This window comes from Pelophylax lessonae (genome assembly GCF_965119305.1).
Source record: "Pelophylax lessonae genome assembly, chromosome: 1".
In the NCBI taxonomy this organism is placed as follows: Eukaryota; Metazoa; Chordata; class Amphibia; order Anura; family Ranidae; genus Pelophylax; species Pelophylax lessonae.
In genome coordinates this window covers 616,210,749-616,238,635 of record NC_138768.1, presented here as the reverse complement: position 1 = coordinate 616,238,635, position 27,887 = coordinate 616,210,749, and the positions used below count along the sequence as shown (strand labels likewise).

Below are 27,887 nucleotides of genomic sequence, written 5' to 3'. Positions count from 1 at the left end.
ATTTTATTTGAAACTACCTGAATCTGCCACACCTGTCGGTAAAGCTATGGAATCTGGCGGCAGGTCTTTTTGAATCTGACATTGAGAGAGACATCCCAAAGCAGCAAAGAGACATCCCAAATCTAGAAAAGAGACAACACAATCTAGCAAAGAGACACCCCCATATATTCAGCAAAGAGACGCCTGGGCCCCATTTATGTGTATGGGCTGTCCCCCTCCCTAATGGCGGTCCTGCAGATAGCATAGCCAGCTGTCACTGTGTTCTTTGTTATGGATACACTTTTCCTGCTCACAGCCTGCTATTTGGACAATGAAGGAGCAGCAACACACTATGTAATCACTGATCGCTATTTTTTCCCCCTGTTAACATGTTGACTGTCAGAACATGTGCATACAGCAGAGACTGAATAGCTTGTAATGCTGCCCCTTCCCCTCTCACTGAGTGTTACTGGCAGTAATATCAACACAGATTCAGGTACCTTCGGTTGTTGTATATAAAGATAAATTCAAATTTTTAAAGAAACACAACTGCATTACCCTGTGATTTTATGTATACCTTTAGCTAAGTAAAGTGTACTACATACAGTCATCGTGTACCAATGGTAAAGAGGGGTTTCACTTGTTTACTGTTACAGGTGCCATGATCATGGTATTCAACTAAGGCACATAGATAATCAGGATGCTCACACAGCAATCTTTTCTGATTTTACAAGCAGTTTCTTATTATTATTTTTTTTAACAAGCATGGAACAACTCTTTCTTTGCTTATGTCCTAGTTGCTTTTACACAGATGCAAATGTCTAGTGATCTGAAAAATTTGGACGTGTGAATCTGTTCAGTGTTACATACAGTATGAGCAATATTTTTCAACATTTGGGAAATAATATTTTGTGTTTCAAACAGGTTGCTTAATCTAGGATTTGAGCAGTTTATTCGAGTTGGAAGTATCAGGAAAATTGCAAAGCCTATTCTGCCTCACAGGTAATGTACATCTTTGGGTTGGGTGAAAATAGATCTTTGCAGGAATTTGACCTGGTCAGATAAGTAATCCGTTTCAGCTGCTTTGGTGTTCATGAAATTACCAACAGGTGCACTAAATGGGCAACAATGAGACAACCCCCAAAACAGGAATAGTTTTATAGGTGGAGGCCACTGAATTTTCTTTTCCCTACTAATTTTTTCAAACTGTTTTTCACTAGTTTTGCATTTGGTCAGAGTCCGTGTCACTACTGATAGCATGAGGCAATACCGGCACAGGCAGTCCAACTCCTCCAGGATGGCATATTAATATGTGCCATTGCCAGAAGGTTTGCTTTGTCTCCCAGCGCAGTCTCAAGAGCACGGAGGAGATTCCAGGAGACAGGCAGTTACTCTAGGAGAGCTGGACAGGGCCGTAGAAAGTTCTTAACCCATCAGCAGGACCAGTATTATTATTATACAGGATTTATATAGCACCAACAGTTTGTGTCAGTGTTACAAGTTCTCGGGTGTGACTGGGGAGCAGGTGTGTTAAATTTGGTGTTATCGCTTTCACTCTCTCACACTGGTCACTGGCACCTCAAAGAACTCTCTGAGGATCTGAAAAAAAGAATTGTTGCTCTATATAAAGATGGCCCAGGCTATATGAAGATTTCCAAGACCCTGAAACTGAGCTGCAGCACGATGGCCAAGACCATACAGTGGTTTAACAGGACAGGTTCCACTCAGAACAGGCCTCGCCATGGTCAGCCAAAGAAGTTGAGTTCACGTGCTCGGCGTCATATCCAGAGGTTGTCTTTGGGAAATAGATGTATGAGTGCTGTCAGCATTGCTGCAGAGGTTGAGAGGGTGGGGGTTCAGCCTATCAGTGCTCGCACCATACACCTCACACTGCACTAAATTGGTCTGCATGGCTGTCGCCCCAGAAGGAAGCCTCTTCTAAAGATGATGCACAAGAAAGCCTGCTGAAGAGAAACAGACTAAGGACATGGTTTACTGGAACCATGTCCTGTGGTCTGATGAGACCAAGATAAACTGGTGGGGGAAATGTCATGGTCTGGGGCTGCATGAGTGCTGCCGGGACAAGGGAGCTACAGTTTATTGAGGGAACCATGAATGCCAATATGCACTGTGACATACTGAAGCAGAGCATGATTCCCTCCCTTCTGAAACATAGGGCAGTATTCCAACGTGATAACGACCCCAAACACGCCCCCCAATATGACCTCTGCCTTTATAAAGAAGCTGAGGGTAAAGGTGATGGCCTGGCCAAGCATGTCTCCAGACCTCAACCCTATTGAACATCTGTTGGGCATCCTCAAACAGAAGGTGGAGGAGCACAAGGTCTCTAACATCCACCAGCACGGTGATGTCATCATGGAGGAGTGGAAGGGGACTCCAGTGGCAACCGGTAAAGCTCTGGTGAACTCCATGCCCAAGAGGGTTAAGGCAGTGCTAGAAAATAATGGTGGCCACAAAAAATATAGAAACTTTGGGCCCAATTTGGACATTTTCACTTAGGGGTGTACTCACTTTTGTTGCCACTGGTTTAGACATTAATGGCTGTGTGCTGAGGTATTTAAGGGGACAGCAAATTTACACTGTTATACAAGCTGTACACTCACTACTTTACATTGTAGCAAAGTCTAATTTCTTCAGTGTTGTCACATGAAAAAATCTAATAAAATATTTACAAAAATGTGAGGGGTGTACTCACATTTGAGATACTGTGTGCGTATATATATATACATACATACACATATATAATACAATTCAAGATGATACTGTTAACAAGTAGCATGGATTGATTGCTCCTTAAAGCAGAAATCCACTCAAAAGGGGAACTTCCGCTTTATGGCCTCCTTCCCCACTCCTCTTTGATATTTCTCTTTGCCGGGGGGGGGGGTACTTGGGCAATCTGAGCACAAGTTCTCCTTTCCTCCTCCCTCCCTGCAGTCTTCTGGGACATGTCACAAATCCCAGAAGACTGCAGAACTATTCACAATGCGCGGCTTGCCCACTGCTAAGATGCTGGCGCCGAGGACTGAAAATGATCTCCGCCACCCCCTCGGTGAGCACAGTGCTAGATCCTGGTACAGGTTTTGTAGCTACTGTCTTTTTTTTTTTTCAGAAAACCAACTGGACAAAACAGTTATGCGCTTTGCTAAACAGACATCCATAAGAGCCTAAGAATTCAGGCAGTTGTGGGCACTGGATGTACTACACACATCTTAAAAAAAATTATTCAAAGTACACAGGTCATGATTAGTATGTCCTGTCCCTCTTCCACTCCCCCCTCACCCTTGCTGGCATTTCCTAACTGTCAAAATGGCAGTCAGGAGTTGCTGTGTAAATACAGCAGCTGTAATATCAGGTGCTGTTAAGAAATATCTGACAGTGTTTATAAACACTGTTCAGACTCAGCTAGAGATACAAATGGCATTTTTACTTTTGTATTTTTTCTGTTTCATTTATCTGCAGATCAAATGGGTAAACTTTGATCTGTATATGATGTCTATTAAAGCCCAACTCTGGGCAAAAAAAAAAAAGTTTTCCCATGCAGTGGGCCTGTGCCCACAGTGCACATGTAAACTGCTCATTTTGTCTAGGGGTGAGGAGAAGGCTTATACTCACCCAATCCTTTATTCCTCCAGAAAACAGCACCCCCCCCCCCCCCCACGGTCCAGCGATGGACTGTTCCTGGTCTACGGAGCCTGCTCTGGGCTTCATGACATCAGGAACATGGTTCCTCAGCTGGGAGGATCTGAGGTTTAGGTAAGTATTTCTCCTTTCTCCTCCCCCCTAGATAAGAATGAGCAGTAAATCCTTGCACTGCAGGCACAGCCCCACTGCTGGGAAAACATTTTTTGTTGCCCGATGAAGATTGGCTTTAAAGCATCCTGACAAGTAAAAAAACACTGAATGCCATATTAATCCTTAGGTTACCTTAAATAACTTCTTCCCTTTCTTTGCTTGAATTGATATTACACTCTTGGGTTTTTTTTTTTTGTTGAAAAACAGCAAACATGTTATACTTACCTGCTCTGTGTAATGGTTTTACACAGAGCAGCCCAGATCCTCCTCTTCTTGGGTCCCTCACCAGCACTCCTGGCCCCTCCCTCCTGCCGACTGCCCCAACAGCAAGCAGCTTAATATGGGGGGCAGCCAAGCCACTTTTTTGTGTGCCCATGTAGATTACGGAGCTGTGGCTTGGCCCCACCCCCTCTCTCTCCTCATTGGCTCACTGACTTTGATTTGACAGTAGCAGAAGCCAATGGCACCTGCTGCTGTGTCTCTCCCAAACAGGAGGGAGAGTCCCGGACAGCCGATGCTCTCGTGATGTATCGCTGGATCGAGATTGGATTCAGGTAAGTATTAGGGGGGCTGTGGCACACAGAAGGCTTTTTATCTTAATGCCTAGAATGCATTACGATAAAAAACATCCTGCCTTTAGAACCACTTTAACCATTACGAGGTGGTATCAAAAAGTTTTAAGACTAGTTTTGAAACACGCCAACAGATGTCAGCACAAGGCTGCACTCAGTAACAGGGAGCACCGAACTTCATAAGTCAGAGTGCCAAAAGACACTGTCCTGTGTACATCGGAAGCTGTGCAACTGGTGCTCTTCTGATCACGTGCATTACCACGTCCACTATTTCATCATTGATAGCAAGTTAGAACAAAGGGCAAACAAGAAATTCTGCATGAAACTGTGCAAATCTGCCACAGAGACATTTGCCAGAAAGTTGTCGATGGGAAGAAGGTTTACTTTCCAACATGGCAATGACCCAAAGCACACAGCAAAAATGACCACACAGTGGTTGAAGGAGAAAAATGTGAATGTACTTGCATGGCTTAGAGCGAAGACAATAAACCCCATTGAAAATCTGTGGAATGACTTGAAGACTGCAGTCCACAAACAGTCACCATCAAGTTTAACTGAACTTGAGCAGTTCTGCAAAGAGTGGGCCAATATTGCAAAGTCTAGATGGGCAAAGTTAGTAGAGAAATATCCCAACAAACTAAAGGCTGCAATTAAAGCAAAATGTGGTCCAACAAAATACTGACATAAAGGGGTGATCCTTTTTCCAACTCAGAAATTTTGTATTTTTTTCTGACATGTTGGTGTTATATCTTTCACTTGGAGGTTATAAGTTGTAAACACAGCTCGATAAAACAAAACTGTGTCTGACTGCATTTCCGGCTGCAAGGCAACAAAATGTGATTTTCTCTTTCGTTCACTGACGGACACAGCTCCATGTCTTCAGACCATTGGGCTTATGCTGCTCTCTCTTCAGGACTAGGATTAGGCAGAAACCTTTTTGGTTACGCCCCTGAGGCAGTCCCAGAGGGTATACCGTCACTTCCTGCTATAGGACTTCAGTTTTTTCTGCCTAGTCAGGAGTAAGGACCTGGCTCTCTGCTGGGATCTGCGGTCCTGCCATTTTTTCCCTTTTAAATTGATTTTTTTACTTTTTCTTTATTTTTGTTCCTGTGTGAACTACAAATCCAATTGTTTCTGTGTGAACGCACTGGTTATCATAGATCCTTATGGTCTTTCCAGTCTGGCCTGCGAGCGCGACTCAACTATTAGCCCTGCACTAGGTTGGCCGCAACATAGCCCCACTAGACGGGGGCTGGCCGGCAAGTGAAACACCTGGCGAAATCGCATAGCCTTGGTCACGAAAGCAGTTACAATCAGAGTTACAGCGTACCTCAGGCCGCAGCACCCCCATTCCAAGATGATGCGGTGGACTTCTTGGGAGTAGCGCCCACCTGGTACTGTGGTGTGGTGAGTAGTGTCCCCACTCCTTTCCCACGGCATTGCTGGGATGGTCACGGGCCCTCCCAAATCAATACACCTTATCTAGGTCTGTTTAAAAGTACTGTATATCAGAGGAAGGATCGTATACCCCCAGAGAGACACCACCCCAAAGCTGGAGAGCGCCAAACAGTCTGCCACACTGCGATGGAAGAGGAAGGGTGCTCTGATTCTTGTGGTGCTCCAGCGGGTGCGTTCCCCTTATTTTGCAATAAGCAGGAGGAAATCAGCGTAAATAACTTGCCTAAAGCCTTGGTTTTGGGAATGCGTTTAGGAACGTCAAGTGCTTGGACATTCATTTAATTGGTCAGAATATGAATTACAGCCATTGAAATAAATGAACGCTCAAGCCTCTCTGGAACAGACTGGCTCTGGATTTTTGTATGCCTGTAAACACCTATGCCCTTAAAAATGGCATTTGACACCCAGTGTGCATAAGGCCTTAGAGTTGTAGATAAATACTGCAGTAATAGCTAACAATATATGTTAACAATATATACAATATACTTTAAAGGACAATACTTGTCCTTTAAATTGTCACTGTCACACATAAACTTATATGTAGAATAAAAACACATACATGGGTTTATAAGGGTTAATTGGCCACCTCAAAGCTGAACTTCAGATAAGCAGCTAAATACCCAGTTTACCTGTCAATGGATTTTCAGTTCTGCAGACAGTTTTTGGATCCAGGCACCCCTGCCTGAGATTACAGCCAAATCCTCAACTTTCCCTGCAGCAGCAGTCGAGAGCACTGGGCCAAAGCACCCCCTCCTTGCTGATTAATAAAAGTGAATCAGTAGTAGGACACTATGGAGGCCATTACTCTGCTTTCTAATCCTGTCTGCGTTTCAGCAGAGCCTAACTAGCTCAGAGGGATTCCCTTCTACTTTGAGCACTGTCATGCAGTCACCTGGAGGAAGCTGAAATTAGGACAAATCAATACACCTAATCTAGGTCTGTTTAAGCCCCCGTTCACACTAAGGCTACCTGTGAGGCGACCTGGTCGCCTCACAGGTCGCCGTAGGTCGCCTTCCATAGGGAAGCTGCGGACCCGTTCTAATAGGAGCGACACCAGTCGCTCCGACTTAGAAAAAGGGTCCGGAGCTTCTTTGGGGCGACCCGGAGGCGACCGCCATAGACTTCAATGTTATGAAGTCCGTGGCCGCCGCTCCGAGGTCGCGGCCCGCTGCTCGCACCGCGATCTCGGAGGTCGCCCCCCGAAGTCGGGTCGCCCCTATGTGAATGGGGCCTAAAAATACAATTCATTTTTTTTTTGTTTTTAATATTTAAAGTAGTTGTAAACCTCAGACATGAAATATAAACAAAGCTTAGCCCGCTATAGTGTGTACTTGTGTCAGTTAGGATCACTAAAGCTGGATACACACTATACAACTTTTGTTGTTCAATTTCCTTTAGATTTACCTTTAACTATGTAGTGCAAGGACCTGCCTGATTGCATACAAATTATATATACAAATTGAAAGTGTTTAGGTTTGACCTTATATACTGTTTTGGTTAAATCTAAAGTAAAGAATATTGTATAGTGTGTTGCCAGCTTCAGTGTCATTTCTATCTACTTCCTCTGCTTTAAGCATCAGTCTCTTCTGACGAGTCTTCCTGAGAAAGAGAAAAATGATGACAGGGAAGGGCACAGCTTGTGATTGACAGTCTCAGCTCTATTCCTGTGTGCTGTGTGAAGGGGGGGGGGGGGGGTTGTCCCTTCCCTCCAATCAGCTCTCAGAGCTCTCCTCAGTGATGTAACTTCACCTCCCCACCCATTGCCCTTCAGAGCTGAGAGATCATGTGTAAATTCTGCATTTTAAATGGATGTAGGGGAAAGACAGCTGTAAATAAACAGGTACAACTTATGCAGGAGGATTTGTTTAATCTCTGTGCACTACCTGAGGCCTGTCTCTTCACTGGGTATATGTGAGTGTTTCTAAACACTTTAACTGTATTGCTTGTTTTTTATCTGCCTGGATTTCAGAATTAATTGTATTGTGTTTTCACTAAAGACTGTGCTGAAGTCCAACAAACGTGTAGAAACTTACATGGGCCATACATGAGTGGAATTCCAAAAGAATTTTCATTCAAAACTCATAACTAAGAATTTTTGTTTGAATTTCACACCATTAGTGGGCCACAGCAACAGCCGATTTTTATGCAAACATCCAATTTGAGTAATCGGGTATGTTGGAAATTGTTTGACAAAAGAACGATTTCCTAATCAATAATGGGAGAATCGTGCGAAAAAAATAAAATCAAAAAAGAAATGTGCATGAGCTGTGACCTGGAAAGAAAAGCAAATTTCCAGCCACGGAAATTCTTTTCTGTAGCAACATGAGGTGAAATTGAAGGCTTGGTTGAATTTCGAAATTTCTGATTTTCGAAAAAAAATTGTTTGGAATTCGACCCATGTATGGCCTGCAAAGGCCCTTATGAAATTATCTGTGTACATCCAGGTTGATTTTAAAGGATTTTAAAGCACCATTTTGTAGAATGATCACCTTTTTATGTTGTCTGGTTCAGCTTGCATGCAGGATCAGAAAATGAAAGTGAGCAACTAAAGGAACTTCTAGCTCTCCTAAAGGAAGATTTAACTCCTGTAGAAAAGGTGTATGTGAGAAAGAGTGTTGAACTGCATAAACTGGGCACTAATAAGACACTGTTGGGACAGGTATGTGTACATGTTCATTACCGACCCTGTTTTAGTATTGCTCTTTAAATGTTTAATGGTATAATACACAATCTCTTGTCTTTTTTTTTTTACTCGCAAAGGTAAATCCAAAAACGATTGCGATATTATAATTTTTTGCCAATATGGCACCTTTGCAGTTTTGTTAAAAAATAGGACATGCTGCATTTAGTGAATATACTTCCTGAGTTGACCCAGCCAAATGAAGTGAAAAACCTTAAAATGCATGTATTATTCAACTTTGTGCATTTTAGAAACAATCATGGAAAATTCCTGTTCTGAATGTTTCAGCCTTACTTTTCATATTGAATGAGCCAGAAGTGTCCATAAAAGCATGTTCTTAAATGTATATACTGTAAATGCATGTAGTAACACACATCAAAAACACAAAGTATTCCATATGCATAAATGTGATGGGGTCCTTTCTAAAGATTGATTCGTTTTCTAAAATGGTCTGTTTTTCTAATATGATTAGTCAAATTCTAATATTTACATAAAGCAGTGAGTGTTTTTATGACTTTTAGGACTACTCTGGTTTTAAAGGAAATAGGTTTTCGTGAACTTTTCAGGTGCTTTTTTTTAGTGGCAACGTGCTTGAAAAGCACCTCAGCGTGAAAGGGATCTAAAAGCTTACTTGTTGTATACAAATAAATGCATACACTGTAAGATTCCTCTTGTTCAGCACCACGATCAATTCCTTCATTCACACTAAACAGCGTAGCTAGAGTACTCTTCCGTGCTGGCTATTGTATTGTGACAGCCAGCTCCTGTGCCTGTCACAATACTCAAAGGTGTTGTAAAGGCAGAAGGTTTTTTATCTTAATGCATTATATGCATTAAGATAAAAAGCCTTTTGTTTGCAGCCCCCCCCCCCCCCCTCAGCCCCTCTCATACTTACCTGAGGTCCCTCTTTGTCCAGCGATGTCCACGAGTGTCTCAGCCATTCGAGATTCTCCCTCCTGATTGGCTGAGACACAGCAGTGGCGCTATTAGCTTCCGCTGCTTTCTATCAATGTCAGCCAATCAGGGTAGAGAGAGGGCAGGGCCGGGTCAAGGCTCCGTGTCTGAATGGACACAGGGAGCTGTGACTTGGCTCGGGTGCACCCATAGCAAGCTGCTTGCTGTGGGGGCACTGAACAGGAGACAGGGGCCAGGATAACAGAAGAGAGACCCGAGAAAAAGAGGATCTGGGCTGCTCTGTGCAAATCCACTGCAACAGAGCAGGTAAGTATACACGTTTGTTATTTTTATAGGAAAAAAAATCTGAGACTTTACAATCACTTCAAATAGTGGCTGCATCTGATTGGATGCAGCCGGTGTTCAGGTGACAATCTTTTGTCAGGTTCCTTTGATTTTCAGTTTATAGGATGTCAGGTGGGAGGGTGTTGGCAGGGCTACCCATGACTCACATATTCTCTACCTTATCCGGATCTGGTGGAAATTCGCTTGGTGCATGGCCAGCTTTACTACCCCTGGACAAAATGTTCAGACTGGGTCCAGGGTGCAGGCATCACCCATGAATAAAGTTTGGTTTTAGTTTCTTGAAGCAGCCTCTGCATACGTGGAACGCCTTTCACTAATGTCCTTTGCATTTTCTTGTATGCACAAGGTTTGCAGATCTGATGGAAAGGGGGATACAGCTTGCCATTTTCCCAAGGATCACAGTGCCCTATGGTTCAAAGAATGGCAGAGTTTTTAAGAAAACAAATAATAGTCATTTTACAGTCACAATAGGAGTGCATTTATCTAGAATGTTTCTGATTGTCCTGTTTTATCCAAGGTTCGCGTTGTTGGTGCAACATGTGCAGCTTGTCCCTTTGCTTGTTTGAGCAACTTTAAATTCCCAGTTGTTGTTCTTGATGAATGTAGTCAGATGACAGAGCCAGCATCCTTGCTTCCGATTGCCAGGTAACACCAACTTTATTTACCTATGGTGTCACTCAGTGTAGATTTGTATCTTTGTAACAGAAGTCTTACTGCCGTTTGAAGTGTTCTTATCCTAAAGCCTAGCACACACTAGTAGTTTTTTTTCGTTCAACCCAGCAGGGTTGAAGGAAAAAAAAACCGACAGCTCGGAGTAGCCACTATAATGACTATCCAACATTAGTACAGCAATCTCCCCTGCTATTCTTTTGTGTTCTGACAGGGGGACGGCCCCCCTGTGAGAAAACTCCGGTCAGCGCTCTTAGCCATTGGCTGAAAGCGCTGATCGGGAGGCGGTCAGCAGACCTTTTTTAGTCATGCCCAATCGCACAAAGCCAGCTTCTGTCCAGCTGACTGCAGTACACACAGGACAAATGTGGGCTGGTTTATATTGAATCAGCTGATGCCGACAGTGTTTAACAACAGCATATTGTGATTTGTCCCAAGTAAAAATGTAATTCCGCAAGATATTGGATAGAAGTGTAGCATTAGGTAAAGTGGGGTACACACTTTAAGAAAATCAACGAACAATACTCTGATTTTCCTCGTTTCACAGCAAATCGAAACCGATGAACGAAAATATGTACGAAAATTCTCGAAAGGCAAAGGCTCTTTTTTGTTGTTTATTGTTTCTGATCATGCGCAGTCTTTCTTTTCTGATTTCTCTTTCACAAAAATCGTATGAAAACAGTGCACATTAAATGAAAATCGTTAGTTTTGTTCTCGTACAAGAAACGTTTTGGAGTTTGTCCCTTTGAGACTTTTCATACAAAAATTAGGAATCGGCTATCAAAAGTTTTGTACACACTATACAAAAATCTTATGAAAATTCTTTGGACAAAAATGTTCGCCCGATTTTCCTATACTGTGTACTAGCCTTAAGTCAGCTTAGAGCACATGAGCATCAATTCACAAAGCAAATAGACCAGAGTAAGGATACTTTTTTTTTTTTTTTTTCAAAAATGGCAGTCATTTTAGTTTTAGCTCGTTGAGATTTGAAATGGCTAAAAATAAGATACTTAGCCTTGTTTTAAAGCTAGTGAATTGAGCCTATAGGCTGCATTTATGTTCTACAGGTTTCAGGCAGATACATTACACAGAGCTGCAGCTTTGAGTAATCTTTTACTATTATGAATGAACAAGCAGCTTTTTTAGCACATTTAAAAAAAATGTACAGATAATTATTTTAAGCCTCATTCAACACAGGATTTTTTTTTGTCCGCAGTGGCAAGAATCCAGATTATTCATGTGCCTGGATTCACCGGTGAATGCAGACAGTTTAAGCTCTCCGTCTGTACAAGGAAATAACAGACTGACAGCATTGGCAGTTGTCCGGGTGTAATCATGATTACTTGCCGTTAGGGACACATAATTTCACATGGGCGCAAGCAATTTGCATCTTTGTGGATTGAGCTTCATGAGACCAGTTACAATATACTATGTTGGATAAGAACAACTTATCAGGTAGTTAAGCTGGCCATACATGGCTCAGTTTTTTTGATTCAGCCAGCAAGCTGAACAAAAAGCACTGAATTTATTCCCCCAGCCACACGTTCGACGTATCGTATTCTGATCGCAGGGGTAATCCTCTGCTGTCAGAGTATGTGTAGATCAGCTCTACAGAAGCAGATCAGGCAGCTTTTATCTGACAGGGTGATTAAATAGACGTCGATCAGTAGATCCACTTCTGTTTAACTGCAGTGGCCACCCATGAATTGATATTCGGCTGATGTTTTCAGAACCAACTGAAAGTCAATCCATCTTTGGCCACTTTAGGAGTTTAGGTTGTAGAATATTGCAGTAATCAGCAGTGTTCGATTTCTATAGTGCTGTGAGTTATAAATATTTTTTAACACATATAAAGTATTGCTTGTCAGTTTGCACACACAGATAATGTGAACATGGTTAATCCTTTTTTTAAGTATATTAGAACGGTAAAATATGTTTCACTGTAGTAAAAGCTGTTTATCGGCAGTAAATTTTGACACCTAGTGCTGTGTTTTGTTTTCAAGGATAGGTAGTAATGAGTTGGTTTACAATAGACTTGTTCTATGCAAATTTTTGTGTAATATGCACTTTACATCAGTTAACTCATACCCAGTGATTGCCATTTGACATTTTGCAGATTTCAGTGTGAGAAGCTGATACTGGTTGGAGACCCGAAGCAGCTTTCTCCCACAATCCAGGGCTCGGAAGCAGCACATGAAGGTGGATTAGAACAAACTCTGTTTGATCGGCTCTGCTTAATGGTATAAACGGTTACAGCAATAATGACTTATGCTGCATTTTTGAAGTGTCAGTGCTGTTTACATGTAGATCACTTATTATAAAGTAGTATGTTTGCCTTGCCTTTTTCCTTATAGTGCACCGGTGTCTAGACTATTGACAATAAACTACATATTCTTAACAGGCAGTAAAGAAGCATTAAGCCAACAAGCCATTCCTAACCTCTGTAGCTGCTTTTATTATGAAGTTATTTTTTCTAAAATATCACAGCAAAGACTGGCGTTTTTGCTTGTTTCCAAAGCCCCCCCGCATATGCGAGCATCTCTCTGCTCTGCGTCCCTCCTGGCGTCTTTTGTGCACCCTGGAGGGACAGGTGTGGCTACAGACCCCGCCACCTGCAGCCTGTAAAAGTCTATATCAAGCTGAATGCTGTAATGAGTGGTAGACACGAGTAGAATACTTTGCATGACAAATGTCCAGAATGCAGAAGACATGCATTTTGTGAATTATTCCCTGAACACATAGGGCCCTCAGTGTATGTAACACTTAGTACAGTGTTCAGCCCTGTCAAGCTGCAACCTACCAGAGACTTTGACAGGCTGCAGGCAGCGGGGCTGGAAAGTGCACCTGCCTCCCCTAGGCACACTAGAACGGCGGCAGGGGATGCACAGCAGATGGACAGTCCTGTGTGCATGGGTCCTAACAGCTTAGGAACACCTGCTGTGTAATTACATTAGAAGGCTGGCAAACTGCCAAGGTTCTACTCTTTATAGAAAGTAATAGGGAAAGAGCCAAGATTCCAATACCTATGTTGTGTTTGAGGAATTGTTTTAAAGTGCTTTTACTGCATGTTTAGAATATGACCACAGTGTGCCCCCTTTCAATGCAGAGTGCCCACAGCGTGCCTCCTTCAATGCAGAGTGACCACAGCGTGCCCCCTTTCAATGCAGAGTGACCACAGCGTGCCCCCTTTCAATGCAGAGTGCCCACAGCGTGCCCCCTTTCAATGCAGAGTGCCCACAGCGTGCCCCCTTTCAATGCAGAGTGCCCACAGCGTGCCCCCTTTCAATGCAGAGTGGCCACATCGTGCAGAGAGACCAGCGTGATGTAGCGGCGGCTTCTCCTCAATCCTCCGCGTCTCCCGAGTCCTCCTCCTCCTTCTTGGCCAATGGCAACTGTTCGCCTTTTGGCCAATAAGGAAACGGGTCTCGGACCCGCTTCCTGATTGGCCAGGAGGAGGATCCGTGTGACGATAGCGAATATTAATTCGCTATTGTCACACAATGGGTGGGCTTAGGACGCACTGCTCTGCACCCCGGGTCCATCCTTTTCTTACAGCACAGCCCTTACTCGCCATCCTCATCAATCCACTCGCAAAATGCGAGCAGGCGAGTGGAATTTCTTAGGGCTGTAGTATTTATTAATATTGTTATTCATCATCATTATTTGTCAGTCCTTTCATTGAAATACATGCAGGTGAACTGTTGTACTCAACAAAGGAATTTGCTGTTCAGCCGTTTTAGTGATCCAGTTATAACTGGCAAACCGCACAAACAGATAGTGGACCTTTTTTCAGACTACACTGCAACAAAACACAGCTTTGTCCAACATTCACCCCAGCTTTTAGTTGGACTATAAACGAGCAGGAGGACATTAATGAAGTCCTCTCTCTGCTCTCCATTTCCTAAGGCATGGGAAAGTATTATACTGATAACACTGTAAATTAAGTTACAAGAGGCCAGGATCTATACTTATCAATATTTGTTTCTCTTACGTCCTCTGACAGACGCAGCCCTTCCAAGTTTCATCACTATTGGGTAATGGCGTCCTCTGCAGGAGCAGGCTAGGTAGTGAAACTTCATTAAAAAACTTTCACTAGACACACCTTTAGGGGCTGTCCCTCCAGACATTACCCCTAGACACATTGAGATTACTAATCAGTTTCGTAGCAAGCAGTACAGGAAGACAACCAACCCCAAAATAGAGGGGCGGGGCTGTGTCTGTCAGAGGACTCAGAGAAAAGAATTTTACGGGAAGTTCTTACAAAAATTCTATTTTCTCTTACGTCCTCTGACAGACGCAGCCCTTCCAAGTTTCATCATCATTGGGGCGTTCCAAAGCAGTGCAGGTGTGAGGGGTGGGAAGAGACGCAACCAACAAAACGGTAACGTGTCAACAAGGCCAGAACCAAACTTGACCAACAGGGTAACAGAAGCTCAGCCAAATAGGAGCTAACCCCAGAACAAAAATTCACCCCAAGAAGAGAAAAAACATGTCTATTCAACAAACCGCAGTGCTCAAAACTCTGCGGCCAAAGTAAGCATCCGAGAATGCCATCACATCAATCTTGTAGAATTTTGTAAAAGTGTGCACAGACGACCAGGTCACCGCTTTGCACACCTGAGCCACAGAAGCCTGATGGCTAAAAGCCCAAGAGGCATTCACAGCTCTAGTAGAATGTGCCCTCACAGGGAAAGGAGGCACCTGACCTTTTAGTGAATAGGCCTGAACAATAGTCTGTCTGATCCATTTAGAAATGGTTGCAGCAGATGCAGCCGAACCCTTCCGAGGACCAGATAAGGCAAATGGCAGGACACAGCCGTCAATTCAGACACTCTGCAAGCAGAGGTGATAGCCACCAGAAAAGCAACTTTGTGGGACAACACATGCAGAGATATTAAAATTACTACCATCTATTCTTACATAGAAAAAAATAGAATTTTTGTAAGAACTTACCGTAAAATTATTTTCTCTGAGTCCTCTGACAGACGCAGCCCTTCCAAGTTTCATCACTATTGGGTAATGGCGCCCCGTGGAGGAGCAGGCTAGTGAAACTTTCACTAGACACACCTTTAGGTGCTGTCCCTCCAGACATTACCCCTAGACACATTGAGCTTACTAATCAGTTTCTTGCTGCCTAGCTCAGGAGTAGGACCTAAGATACCCTGCTGGGACTCCGGTCTTAGTTTTTTATTTTTCTTTGAAAAATGTTTATTTTATTTTCTTCACTCACTATCGCTAGCTAGTCAGGGGGATCCTCCTGGGGAACTACAATCGACAGCCGGGCTGGGCTTCGCACTGGATGATCTAGATCCTTATGGTACCCCAGCCTGGCCTACGAGTGTGTGCAGGTTGTGGTCCGCCCAGGCCTCGCCACAACGGTGCCCCGTCGGATGGGGACGAGCCTGCGGAGAAACTCTTCGCCAGGACGCATCAACTTGGAACGCTCTGTGTTGCAGCGTCCCCTCTTGGCTGACAGCACCCCCACTCAGGCTTGGAGGTGAGCTGTATCAGAGCGGGGCCCGTGGTCTATGGTATAATGAGTGATGCTACCCCCCCATGTCCCTGGGATAGTCCTCTGGGGGTTTATGTGGGCCCACTCCTGGGGATGTCAGAGCTGTGGTCACTGTGAGATCCCCCCTGGCCGGTCTGGACGGATCCTGCCTCCCTGCTGCTTATGGGGGCACTCTAGCAGTGTCCACTGCGTGGGGGGGTGTAGGGCTCCTACCTTGTCCTGGGGGACTTCCTGTAGTGGATTGGCCAAGGTCCCTGGGCTCCTGATTCTCGGTGCCATTTTGGGTGAGGGCAAGCCTGGCTGCAGCAGTTTAAGGGCAGCAGCCATTTTTTGCATTGCTGTGTGCTTTTGGCGCCGTTTTTGGCACCATCTTGGATATGGGCAAGCCGCATAGTGAGGGCAGCAGCCATTTTCCCTGCGCTTCCCCCATACTTTCTATTGGCACCTTGTTTTGTGTAGCTCAGGGCACCTTTCGGCCTCTAGTGATTTTGGTCACTTACTCCAGCCATCTTTTACTTGCTGCAGAGAAGCGTGGAGAGCGGTTTGTCTTTTCTCTCTCAGGCACTGTAAGGGAATTTATTGGCCTTTTGTGCATTTTCCTTAGACACATTTGCTTTATCAGTTATCTGATTATATTAAGGGCGACTCCAGCAGCAGCGCGGGATCGCGGTGCGGACCGCAATCGCCGATTTAAAGGGCCAGCGTTCCTTTTTTTGTATTTCTGCCAAAATTGAGTTCCAGAGTGATAATTTCTCTTACGTCCTCCGACAGTCGCCGCCCCTCATATAGTCTTCACCAATGGTATTGACTTCCTCTCCGCAGGAGTAGCTAGGCATAAGACTTGTTAAAAACAAAAGCATTTAACATAGACACACCCATGGGGGGCTGTCCCACTGGTCAATACCCCCCTGCAGAAACCCATCCCAACTCAGTTTGTCTTCTGCCTAGCGTTAGGAGTAGATAGGCTTCCCTGTGCTGGGACTACAGTCTCAACCTTCTAATCTTTTCTTATGATTTTTATTTGCAAGGATGTCAGTTTTTTCTTTGCTTTACTAGCTGTTTCTTTTGTCAGCTTTAGTTTTAGTCGGATCTTCGGATGAAGATGGATTTTGAGGAGCTGGGAATCGGACTGGCCGCACTGGCTCTCCAGGGCAGAGGGTCAGATGGATCCCCAGCCCGCCATCGAGCGTTCAGCTATGTGTTCGCCCTGGCACTAAGAACGACCCATCGCTGTTCGGAGCAGGGATGCAGCCTGTGAGGTGGCTACTTCACTGGACACATCTGCGGTTCAGTGCTGCAGTGTCCTGTGTTTGGCTGACGGCATTCCCTGTCATCTGAGGACAGCGGCTTTCCGTTAATAGAGGCACCCTACGCCATCCGGTACAGGTAAGTACTTTCTGTGTGGGGCCTCTGTCTGGGGTGGCAGTCCAGTGTTGCTGTGTGTTCCCCCATGTCTGTGCGTTTGTGGGGCTCCCTGCGGGGGTCTCTTTTATTACACTGCTGGCTGTGTGGGTTTGGGGGCCCCTCTCCTGTGTCACTTCGGTGTTTTTGGAGGTGCAGACCATGTGTGCGGCGGCCGCAGCGGGTAAAAACCACGCGGTCCGCCATTTTAGGTGTGGGCAAGCATGGCTGGCTTCACTATGGGCTTGTTAGCAGCTTGCTGTGTGGTGGTTTTGGCGCCATCCGGCGCCATCTTGTGTGTGGCAGAACGATCGTTCCGAGCACATGTCGATGGCCAATCTTGCCGAAGCCTCCCATTACTTCCTATGGGCAGCCATTTTCCCTGAGCCTTGCAGCATATAGTTCAGCCTCTGGTGACCTCTCTTCCTTTTCCTCTGGAGCAGCGATCGGTGTGGTAACACTCTGTGGGGCTCTGCAGACTGTCTCTTCCATATTTCTCTGTTTTATCCCTTCTGGCTCAGTTTTGTCCCTTTTGGGGGGTCTGTGTACACAGTGTATCTAGCGGTGGGCTGCGCAGTCCGCTGTGCTCTTAAAGGGCCAGTACTTTTTTTCATGGTGTTTTCTGCAATGGATTCTCAGGACAGCAAATTCCCCCCAGCCTTGGTGGGGGACCCTAGTTCTGCTGAACCCCCCGTTATACCTAATTTTGCCGCTGTGGTGGCGACTTTACTGTCCAAAATGGAGATGCTGATGGCTGAACGAGCTGCTAGAAAAAGGCCTAGATTATCTTTCTCCTCTGATTCAGATGGTGATGTGGCTGCTGTGGCTGGAGTGGCCTTTTCAGGGTCTCGCTCGTCCCTGGACCCGCTGGGGTCTGAGGGGGAGGCGGAGGTGGAGGGGGTAGATGATTCTCCCCCGGGGTCGCCTGAAGGACGCGCAGCTATGGATGCATTGATTTCTTCTGTTAAAGAAACACTACATTTGGAGGATGAGCCCAATACTCTGGGCATTGTGTCCTCCTTTGGTACACATAGGACCCGCAGGTCGGCGCAGGTTTTTCCCTGCCCCGCTGAGTTTCATCACACAGTGAATGAACAATGGCGCAGTTTGAAACGCCCTTTCTCGGTGCCTAAACAATTTCATCTGCTCTACCCCTTTGCGCCTTCTACGGATTTGCGCTGGTGTGTGGCCCCCCAGGTGGATCACACTGTGGCCGTGTTGAACAAGGCTACTTTGGTTCCCACGGAGGATACCCCGGTTTTACGGGATCCTACGGACAGGAGGTTAGAGTCTCTTGCCCGCCATGCCTACATGGTGGTGGGTTCCATGCTCAAACCTATTTTCGCTTCTGTCATGGTGGTTTAGGTGGTGGCGGATTGGACTAAGGTACTTAGGCGCACTCTCGCGTCTGATTCTGCCCCACCTGCTACGCTGGACATGGTGGACCAAATTCATCAAGGGGTCATGTATTTGTGCGATGAGGCCTTGAATGAAGCCCCTTTGGCTGCACACCTGTCTAGTGTCGCGGTACTTAACCGTCAACTGATCTGGCTGAAGAGCTGGTCGGCTGTCCAGATGTCACGGAAAACGGTGGCTGATTTTCCCTATGCAGGGTCTCGCCTTTTTGGTGAGGCTTTAGATACCTTGGTGAAAGGAGTCACTGGGGGCAAAAGCTGCCCCAGAATCCGAAAAACAAGTCTTTTCGCGGAAAGCGGGGTCCCGCCTTTAGACCCAATCAAGGGTCCTTTCGTGCCTTCAAGACACAAAACAAGGGCAAACCCTTCAAGGGCCAAGGTGGCCAGAAAAAGCCCTGGGCGGGCAAGCCAAAGTCCGGTCATGCCGGTGCGGTGGCTCAATCCGCCTCTGCCTGAAGGGACGACCTCACCCGTTTCAGGGGTGGGGGGACGTTTGAGCAGTTTCCTCCAACCTTGGCTGCTCCGAATTCCGGACAGGTGGGTTCAGGAAATTATTCGCTCAGGATACAAGATCAAATTCCTTTCACGGCCGGCGGACAGATTCTTTCCCTCAAATCTTCATTTGACCCTAGGGCGCCTACAGGACCTGCATCAAGCGGTGCAGGACCTCCTTGCCCAAGGGGTGATTGTCCCGGTGTCTCCATCGGGACAGGTTTCGGGGTTTTTACTCAAATCTGTTCACTGTGCCCAGAAAGGAGGGCAAGGTGCGTCCGATCCTGGACTTGAAAGCTCTGAAACACTTAGTGCGCGTTCGAAAGTTCCGTATGGAATCCCTCCGCTCGGTGGTGGCTTCCCTGAGTCCAGGGGAATTCCTGGCCTCTATCGACCTAAAGGATGCGTACCTGCACATCCCCATTTTCGAGGGTCATCAGAGGTATGCCATTGCGGAGGACCACTATCAGTTCGTAGCGTTACCTTTCGGTCTCGCTTCGGCTCCAAGGGTCTTTACCAAAGCGCTGGCGCCTGTTCTGGACCTGTTGAGGGCACAGTGCATTGCGGACTTGGGATATCTGGACAATCTCCTGTTAAGATCGAGTGTCAGTCAGAGCCTGTTGCGCGATCTGTCGACTACGGTACAGACGCTCCAGGAGTTCGGTTGGACCATCAACGTTCAGAAGTCGACTTTGTCTCCTTCGGTTTGTCTTCCCTATTTGGGGATGGTTTTGGACTCTGCTCAAGCAAAGGTATTTCTGCCAAAGGACAAGCTCCGGACCCTTCAGAACGAGATCAGGTCCCTCAGGGACAAAGAATCTTCGTCGTTCAGGACCTGCATGCGGTGCCTGGGGTTGATGGTGTCAGCATTCGAGGCGATACAGTTCGCTCAGTTTCATACACGGTCTCTTCAGGCGGAGATCCTGGCCAGGTGGGACAGACTACCTCAGTCCTTGGATCTGAGTGTCTCGTTCAGTCGCCGGACCAGAATGGATCTTCTGTGGTGGCTTCAGTCCCCGGCTGTGTCGGAAGGAAAATCCTTCCGTCCGTTACTGTGGACAGTGATTACCACGGATGCCAGCCTGTCAGGCTGGGGTGGCGTCCTGGGCTACCTGTCTGCCCAGGGCACTTGGTCGGAGGAGGAATCTTGGAATTGAGAGCGATCAAACTGTGTCTCTTTCAGTGGTCGGATCGACTTTGGGGCTGTGCTTTACGGGTACAGACGGACAATGCTACCGCGGTGGCTTGCATAAACCACCAAGGGGGCACCAGGAGTGCCCGGGCGGCCCGGGAGGTGACTGACATTCTGTCTTGGGCCGAGGCTCATGTCCCGGCGATTTCGGCAGTTCACATTCCGGGTGTGGAGAATTGGCAGGCAGATTATCTGAGCCACCAGGATCAGGGGGAATGGTCCCTACACCCGGAGGTCTTTCAAATGCTGTGTGCGAAGTGGGGATCCCCGGACGTGGATCTGTTCACGTCTCGGCTAAACCACAAGGTGGAAAGGTTCGTGACAAGAACGCCTCGGATGCGCTGGTGGCCCCTTGGCATCAGTATCGTCTGATGTATGCCTTTCCTCCGATTCAGTTGTTATCCAGGTTCCTTCGTAGGTTGGCCTCTGAACCGAACTTGGTGATTCTGGTGGCACCGGACTGGCCACGCCGGTCCTGGTACGCGGACATAGTTCACCTAGCAGTCGCGCCTCCTTGGCGGCTGCCATTGCGAGAAGATCTGCTGTCTCCGGGACCGATCTTCCATCCTGCTTTACAGTCGCTGGCTTTAACCCAGAAGTTGGGTCAGGTTTTCCCCTGCCCCAAGGAGTTTCACGATATCGTGAACGAACAGTGGTGACGCGTTAAGCACATGCTGGCGGGGCTTAAGCGTTTTCAAGGCCTCTACCCCTTTGCGTACCCAGTCTCCAATTGCTGGACGGTGTCATCTAAGGTGGACCACACTGTTTCCAGGTTGAATAAATCAACGGTGGTGCCCATGGAGGACTCCCCGGTGTTTAAAGACCCGGTGGACAGACGCGTGGAGTCACTTTCCCGCCACATGTACTTGGTGGCGGGTTCACTCCTCAAGCCAGTGTTCGCTTCCGTGCTGGTTTCTCAGACGGTTGCGGAATGGATAAAAGTGCTTAAGCGCAACTTGGGGGCTGAGTCGATTCCCCCGACTCTAATTGAACTCACAGACCAAATGGCCCAGGCCATAATGTACCTGTGTGACGCGGCCCTGGACGAGGCTCCCCTGGTCGCAAGATTGTCTGCGGTGGGGATTGCGCTCCACCGCATGGTGTGGCTAAAGAGCTGGTCGGCGGACCATGCCTCAAAAAGACCGTGTCTGATATCCCATATTTGGGGGCACGCCTTTTTGGGGACTCCTTGGATGAGATTGTCAAGGGTCTCACAAGGGGTAAGAGTACCCTCCTTCCTCAATCCACGAAGGGTAAATCGCCCCGCGCGCGGCAGGGTCCTTCCTTCAAGGCTCATTGGGGGCCCTTTCGTGCCTCAGGGGCGCAGGAAAATCCTTCAAAACCTCCAGCGGTAAGAAGAAGTCCTGGTCTGGTAAGCCCAAGGCCGGCCAGTCCGGTGCTGCAACCCAGTCTTCTTCCACATGAAGGGACGCCCTCACCTGTTTCAGGGGTGGGGGGGACGTCTGCGTTACTTTCAGGAACCCGGATTGTCCCTAATTCAGGACAAATGGGTCTCAAACTGATTTGTTCAGGGTACAAGTTTGAATTTTGATCTCGCCCTGCAGACAGGTTCTTTCCATCAAATCTCTGTCTGTCTCCCGATCGATTAACGGATCTCAAGGGGGCAGTGCAAGATCTTCTTGCTCACGGCATTATTGTCTCAGTTCAAAAGCGCAAGAGATTTTGCGTTTTTTATTCAAACCTGTTCACGGTGCCCAGGAAGTAGGGCAAGGTTTGTCCGATTCTGGACCTCAAGTCATTGGACCGCTTTGTGCGGGTGCAGAAGTTCCGGATTGAATCCATTCAGTCGGTGGTGGCGTCCTTAAGTCAATGAGATTTTCTGGCCTCCATCGATTTGAAGGATGCGTATGTGCACATCCCTATCTATGAAGGTCATCAGCGGTATCTCTGCTTCGCAGTGGCAGGGGAGCATTTTCAATTTGTGGCATTACCCTTTGGTCTGGCTTTGGCTCCCAGGGTCTTCACCAAGGTTTTGGCCCCGGTGCTGGCTCTGCTACGCAAGAAGGGGATTGCGATCCTCGGTTATCTGGACGATCTCTTGTGAAGGGCAATCTGACGGTCACGGTTCAGACGCTCCAGGAGTTCAGGTGGACCATCAACTTACAGAAGTCGGCACTGACCCCGTCGGTCCGTCTCAGTTACCTGGGAATGGTCCTGGACTCCGCTCAATCAAAGGTTTTTCTCCCGGGCGAGATCAGGTCCCTTAGGGACAACGATCTCTCCTCTCTGCGGACCTGCATGAGGGCCCTGAGGCTGATGGTTTCAGCTTTCGAGGCGATCCCGTTTGCACAGTTTCACACAAGGACTCTGCAGGGCATAGCTTCTTGCCAAATGGAGCAGGGATCCACAGTCCTGGGACAGGATAGTGTGTTTGAGCCGTCTCACGAGGACGGAGCTTTTGTGTTGGCTTCTGTCACCCACTCTGAGCCAGGGCAAGTCTTTTCTGCCCCTGTTGTGGACAGTGATCACCACGGATGCCAGCCTGAAGGGCTGGGGTGGAGTACTGGACACTCTTTGTGCCCAGGGGACGTGGTCGTCAGAGGAATCCTCCTTGCCGATAAATGTTCTGGAGCTCAGGGCGATAAAACTCGGCTGCGCGGTCGCCCGGTTCGGGTTTAAACCGACAATGCCACGACTGTGGCTTACATCAATCACCAAGGGGGTACTAGGAGTGCCCGGGCGGCCAAGGGAGTGGCCGAGATTCTGTCTTGGGCTAAGGCGCACGTTCCGGCTATCTTTGATGTTCACATTCCTAGAGTGGAGAACTGGCAGGCGGACTATCTGAGTCGTCAGTCCTTGGATCAGGGGGAATGGTCCTGGCATCCGGAGGTGTTTCGGCTCCTTTGTGCCCGGTGGGGGACTCTGGACGTGGATCTGTTCGCGTCTCGTCTCAACAAAAAGGTGGAAAGGTTCGTGGCCAGGGCTCGAGATCCTCTTGCAGATGCCACGGACACGTTGGTGGTGCCTTGGCCTCAGTATCAGCTGATTTCTGCCTTTCCCCCGATTCAACTGTTGTCCAGGTTCCTCCGCAGGTTGGCTTTGGAACAGGTACAAGTGATTCTGGTGGCCCCAGACTGGCCTTGTGGGTCTTGGTACGCAGACCTCGTAAAGATGGTAGTTGAGTCTCCCTGGCGGCTACCTCTGAGAGAAGATCTGCTGTCTCAAGGGCCGATCTTCCACCCTGCTTTACGGTCTCTGGCTTTAATGGCTTGGCAATTGAAGGCCAGGTGTTATTTCTACCTTGCTGAGAGCTCGGAAGGCTACCTCCAGGAAGATTTATCATCTTACCTGGAAGGCGTACATTGCCTGGTGTGAGTCGCAAGGGTTGCATCCTCGCTCCTTTTCGGTGGCGAGGGTCCTAGCTTTCTTGCAGAAAGGTGTGGAACAACGTTTGGCGTTGGACACGATTAAAGGTCAGGTGTTGGCCTTGGCCATTTTCTTCCAGCATCCCTTGGTGAGTAATTCCCTGATTCACACCTTTATTCAAGGGGTGCATCATCTGGCTCCTCCAAGGAGGGCTCCTTTGCCTCCGTGGGATTTGAATATGGTTTTGTCCATTTTGCAACAACCTCCTTTTGAAAATATCAGAGAAATATCTCTGCTTGTGTTGTCCCAGGCTGTATTGGGGGAATCTGGTGGGGAGGATCTGTTAGGGGTGGGCGTTGGGGATGCTCTGAAAAGTAGGATGAGCTGTGTGGCAGGGAGTGTCTGTGGGGATGGGAGATTGGTGGTGGGGAGCTCTGAAGCAGGGGTAGGGTAAATGGGGGTACAGCCTCTGTAGGGGTAGGTGAGGTTGTTAACAGGATGGCTCTGTGAGGGATAGTTAAGGTGGGTGCTAGAGATGCTCTGTAGAGAAGGGGTCAATTGGGTGGTGTTGTCTTTGTGCCACTGTTTCTCCTATGTTACATGTGCATCTGGTTCTATTCTCCCTGTGGCAAAACAGTAGTACATTTTTTTAAATTATTAGGAATTATTATTAGTTAGTCAGTCTGGTTGATTAATTTGTCTTTATTGATATATTTGATCTATCACAGTAAAACTAGAGGATGTGGTAGAAAATGATGGGAAAATCCCCTATTTGAAAAACTAGCAGTATCCCAAACTATTAGTAAATTTAACTAGGTGAACAATGTGGAGAATATTTAAAGCAGACCTGTTAAATGTAGGCAACCGTTAAAAGTAAAAGACCTGCCTAAGAGCAAAGGACACAAATTGTCATCTTTTATTTTTATTAGCCAGGCAAGTAACACATTTATTTCCTGGTTTAGGAATTCTGCCTAACCTATCTCTTGTCTGCCTCCAGCATGTTCATTGGGCAGTGATACGGCATCTATTTAGCAGGAAGGTCATCCAGGAAGTAGTAAAGCTAGACGAGAAAGTAGTATAGTAATCTTCCTGCTGTTTGGTTATATGTAAATCACAAGACTGGCAGAGCAAAATTACTTTGGCAGGTAAAACAATAAGTGTATATCTTTTTTGCCACATAAGCTGGCCATAAAATACAATGGCTGAGAGCGCTGTCTGGAGTGCTCTGATGAGGGGGGCTGTCCCCTTTTCAGAACACAATAGCTCAGCAGGGAAAATCGCTGTACTAACTTTGGGTTATTATTACAGTGGCTCCAACCTGAGCTGTCAGTTTCTTTTTCGTTCAACATGCTGGGTTGAACAAAAAAAAAAATACTAGTAGTGTGTACTAGACTTTAGAGTGAACTTGTGTCCAGACTTTGAACATTAAACTATTTATAAGATTTATTCACAAGGGCACTCAGCCCAGTGCAGCTTGAAGATCCCCTTGTTTACTGTTTTTGTCCTAGAAATGAGCTGCGTGCAGTTAGCCAATATTAAGTAATAGAAAGCATTGTTTGTACATTTCTAGCTGCTTTTAATGTAAAGTTGTCCATTCTCAAAGATCACAGCAAAGACTCTAAAGTCTGATTTTATTTGGTTTCTCACAGCTTAGAAATTCTTGCTGGATGGTTACAATCGAATATAAATGTTTAAATATGCTAGGCCCCTTCCACACAAGGCAGACTTCATTGGAGTCCGTCCGCTTAGCAGGGCATCGGTCCGCTGACCAGATGGATGGCTGGTCCGTGTCCTTTCCACTTCTGCAAAGAGGACAAAGACACAGCTTGGTCTCCTGTATGGGCAGTCAGATGTAAATGGACAGCCTCTCCGTTTACATCCAACTGCCATCCAATCTGCCAGATGGAAGGGAAACAATCCCAATCCAACTGTTTTTAGCAGATAGAATCGGTTGTCGGCAGGTGTCAATGGAACCCAAGAAGAGGAGGATCAGGGCTGCTTTGTGCAAAACTACTGCACAGATCAGATAAGTATGACATGTTTGTTATTTAAAAAAAAAAAAAAACTGCCTCTAATATCACTTTAACCTAAAACCAAAAAAATTTATTTTTTTTGGGATTTGGTAATTAATTATGAAAATCCCTGGAATTTTTATGCCACCTGTGTTCTAATTGGGAAGTTTCCCTTCACTTAACTATCCCATAGACACATGAGGAAATGAAAGGAAAACTTATCTTCTTTTAGACCTCTTGCACACTGCGCATTATAATTTACTGATGTTTACTCAGGAACTTGTGACATCCATCTGCAAGGGGCCAAAAACTGTGTGTAAAGACCTGAGTATAGTTGAGTATAGGCGAGTAAAGGTGTGCAAGCGTAAAGACGAGTACAGACGAGTAAAATTCTTCTTTATTGCCATTATTGTTAAGTACTCACTTTACTCGAGTAAACATTAAACGAGTAAACACGCAAGTATATTACTGCACTCAAATGTAAAATGTTCTATTTTTGTTTTACTGCTCTGTTCCCAGTGCTGTATTACTGATCTTTACTCAGCTGTGTATGGTATTACCTAATCTTGGCTTCATTCTTCACATGGCTGGGCTATTAATATTCCTGGCTATGCTCTCTTTCGGAAAGACAGAGTAAAACAGAAGGGTGGTGGTGTCTGTCTCTATGTGAGAAGTGATCTCAAAGTGAGTGTGAAGGAGGACCTAATTGATGGAGAGTGTGATGAGTCTGAAGCAGTATGGGTGGAAATGTACATGGGTGTGCGTAATACAAAGATTATTATTGGAGTTTTTTATAGACCTCCCAGTATTAATGTGGAGGTGGAGACTCAGCTCCTGGCACAGATAGAAAGGGCTGGGACAGTGATGATAAGGGAGGATTTTAACTACCCAGACATTGACTGGATTAATGGCACTGCTGGAACAGTTAAAGGGCAAAAATGTATAAACCTATTCAAAGACAATTTTATGGTAGAGTTTATTGAGGCCTCCACTAGAAATTATGCTCTGTTGGACCTGGTAATCTCAAACCATGCAGAGCTTATTAATAATGTTCATATAAAAGAACATCTGGGTAGCAGTGACCATAATATGATTTCATTTAATGTTAGCTGTAAGCAAAAAACACTTAACTTTAAGAGAGCACATTTTTCAAGGATGAGGGCTGCTCTTCAGGATTTAGACTGGGAGGGGAATATTGGCATAGATGAGCACAGAACAGAAATGGGAAATTTTCAAAAAGACTGCAAACTCACCGTAAAGTATATTCCCATGGGCAATAAGTATAAAAGGCTAAAAATATGATTCCTCGGCCAAAGTTAAAAAAGCTATAAATAAGAAAAGAGCTTTTAAAAAATATAAAATGAAGGGACACTATCATTGTTTGTTACAAAGAATATAAAAGAATATGTAAAAAGGAAATCAAGGACGCAAAAAGTCAAAATGAACAACAGATTGCAAAAGATAGTAGGACAAACCCCAAAAAATTCTTCAACTATATTAATAGTTAAAGCGGAGTTCCACCCTAGAATTTTTTTTTTTTTTAAAAATACCCCCGGGACAGTCAGGGCTAGTGCATTCCACAATGGCTAGCCTCTGATCTGTCCCGAGTTGCACTTACCTGTTAGGACAAATACTTACCTTGAAAAAGTCTTGTCCAGCGCTGCCATCTCAGATGTGGGCAGCTTGAAGCCAGCGCGATCCTCTTCGGCGTCCTCTTCCGCCTTCTTCGGTCCCACGATGCCCTGCGCCGGCCCCGCCGTCACTTCCGGGAACTGACGTCGGGACCGGTGCAGGCGCAATGATTCCTGGGAGCGATGACGTTCAGCTCCCAGGAATCATTGCAGAGCCAGGAAGTGACGACGGGCCGCGGCCGAGGAAGGAGAAAGAAGGAAGTAAGGTAAGTATATTTCTTTGTCGCTCATTGACAGACGTAGTCCTCGTTGATTAATAACAACTCGGGTTATACTGCCCTCTACAGGAGTAGGACTAGACAGGAAAGAAAACATTCTGGCCACACCTTAGGGGCAGTCCCAGAGGGTATATTCTCTCTCTCTCTGCTACAGCAAATCAGTTTTTTTCTGTCTAGTTAGGAGTAAGGACCTAGA

General features: G+C 46.3%; 1 protein-coding gene across 1 annotated transcript in view; it reads left to right on the top strand.

Moving 5' to 3' along the window:
• The window catches only part of ZGRF1 (zinc finger GRF-type containing 1), a 212,633-nt gene that overhangs the window by 151,434 nt on the left and 33,312 nt on the right, over window positions 1-27,887 (top strand). The window contains exons 20-23 of the mRNA XM_082254282.1: window positions 904-981; window positions 8,334-8,481; window positions 10,280-10,407; window positions 12,548-12,671. Coding sequence (XP_082110408.1) covers window positions 904-981; window positions 8,334-8,481; window positions 10,280-10,407; window positions 12,548-12,671 — 478 coding nt within the window. The remainder of the gene's footprint in view (window positions 1-903; window positions 982-8,333; window positions 8,482-10,279; window positions 10,408-12,547; window positions 12,672-27,887) is intronic.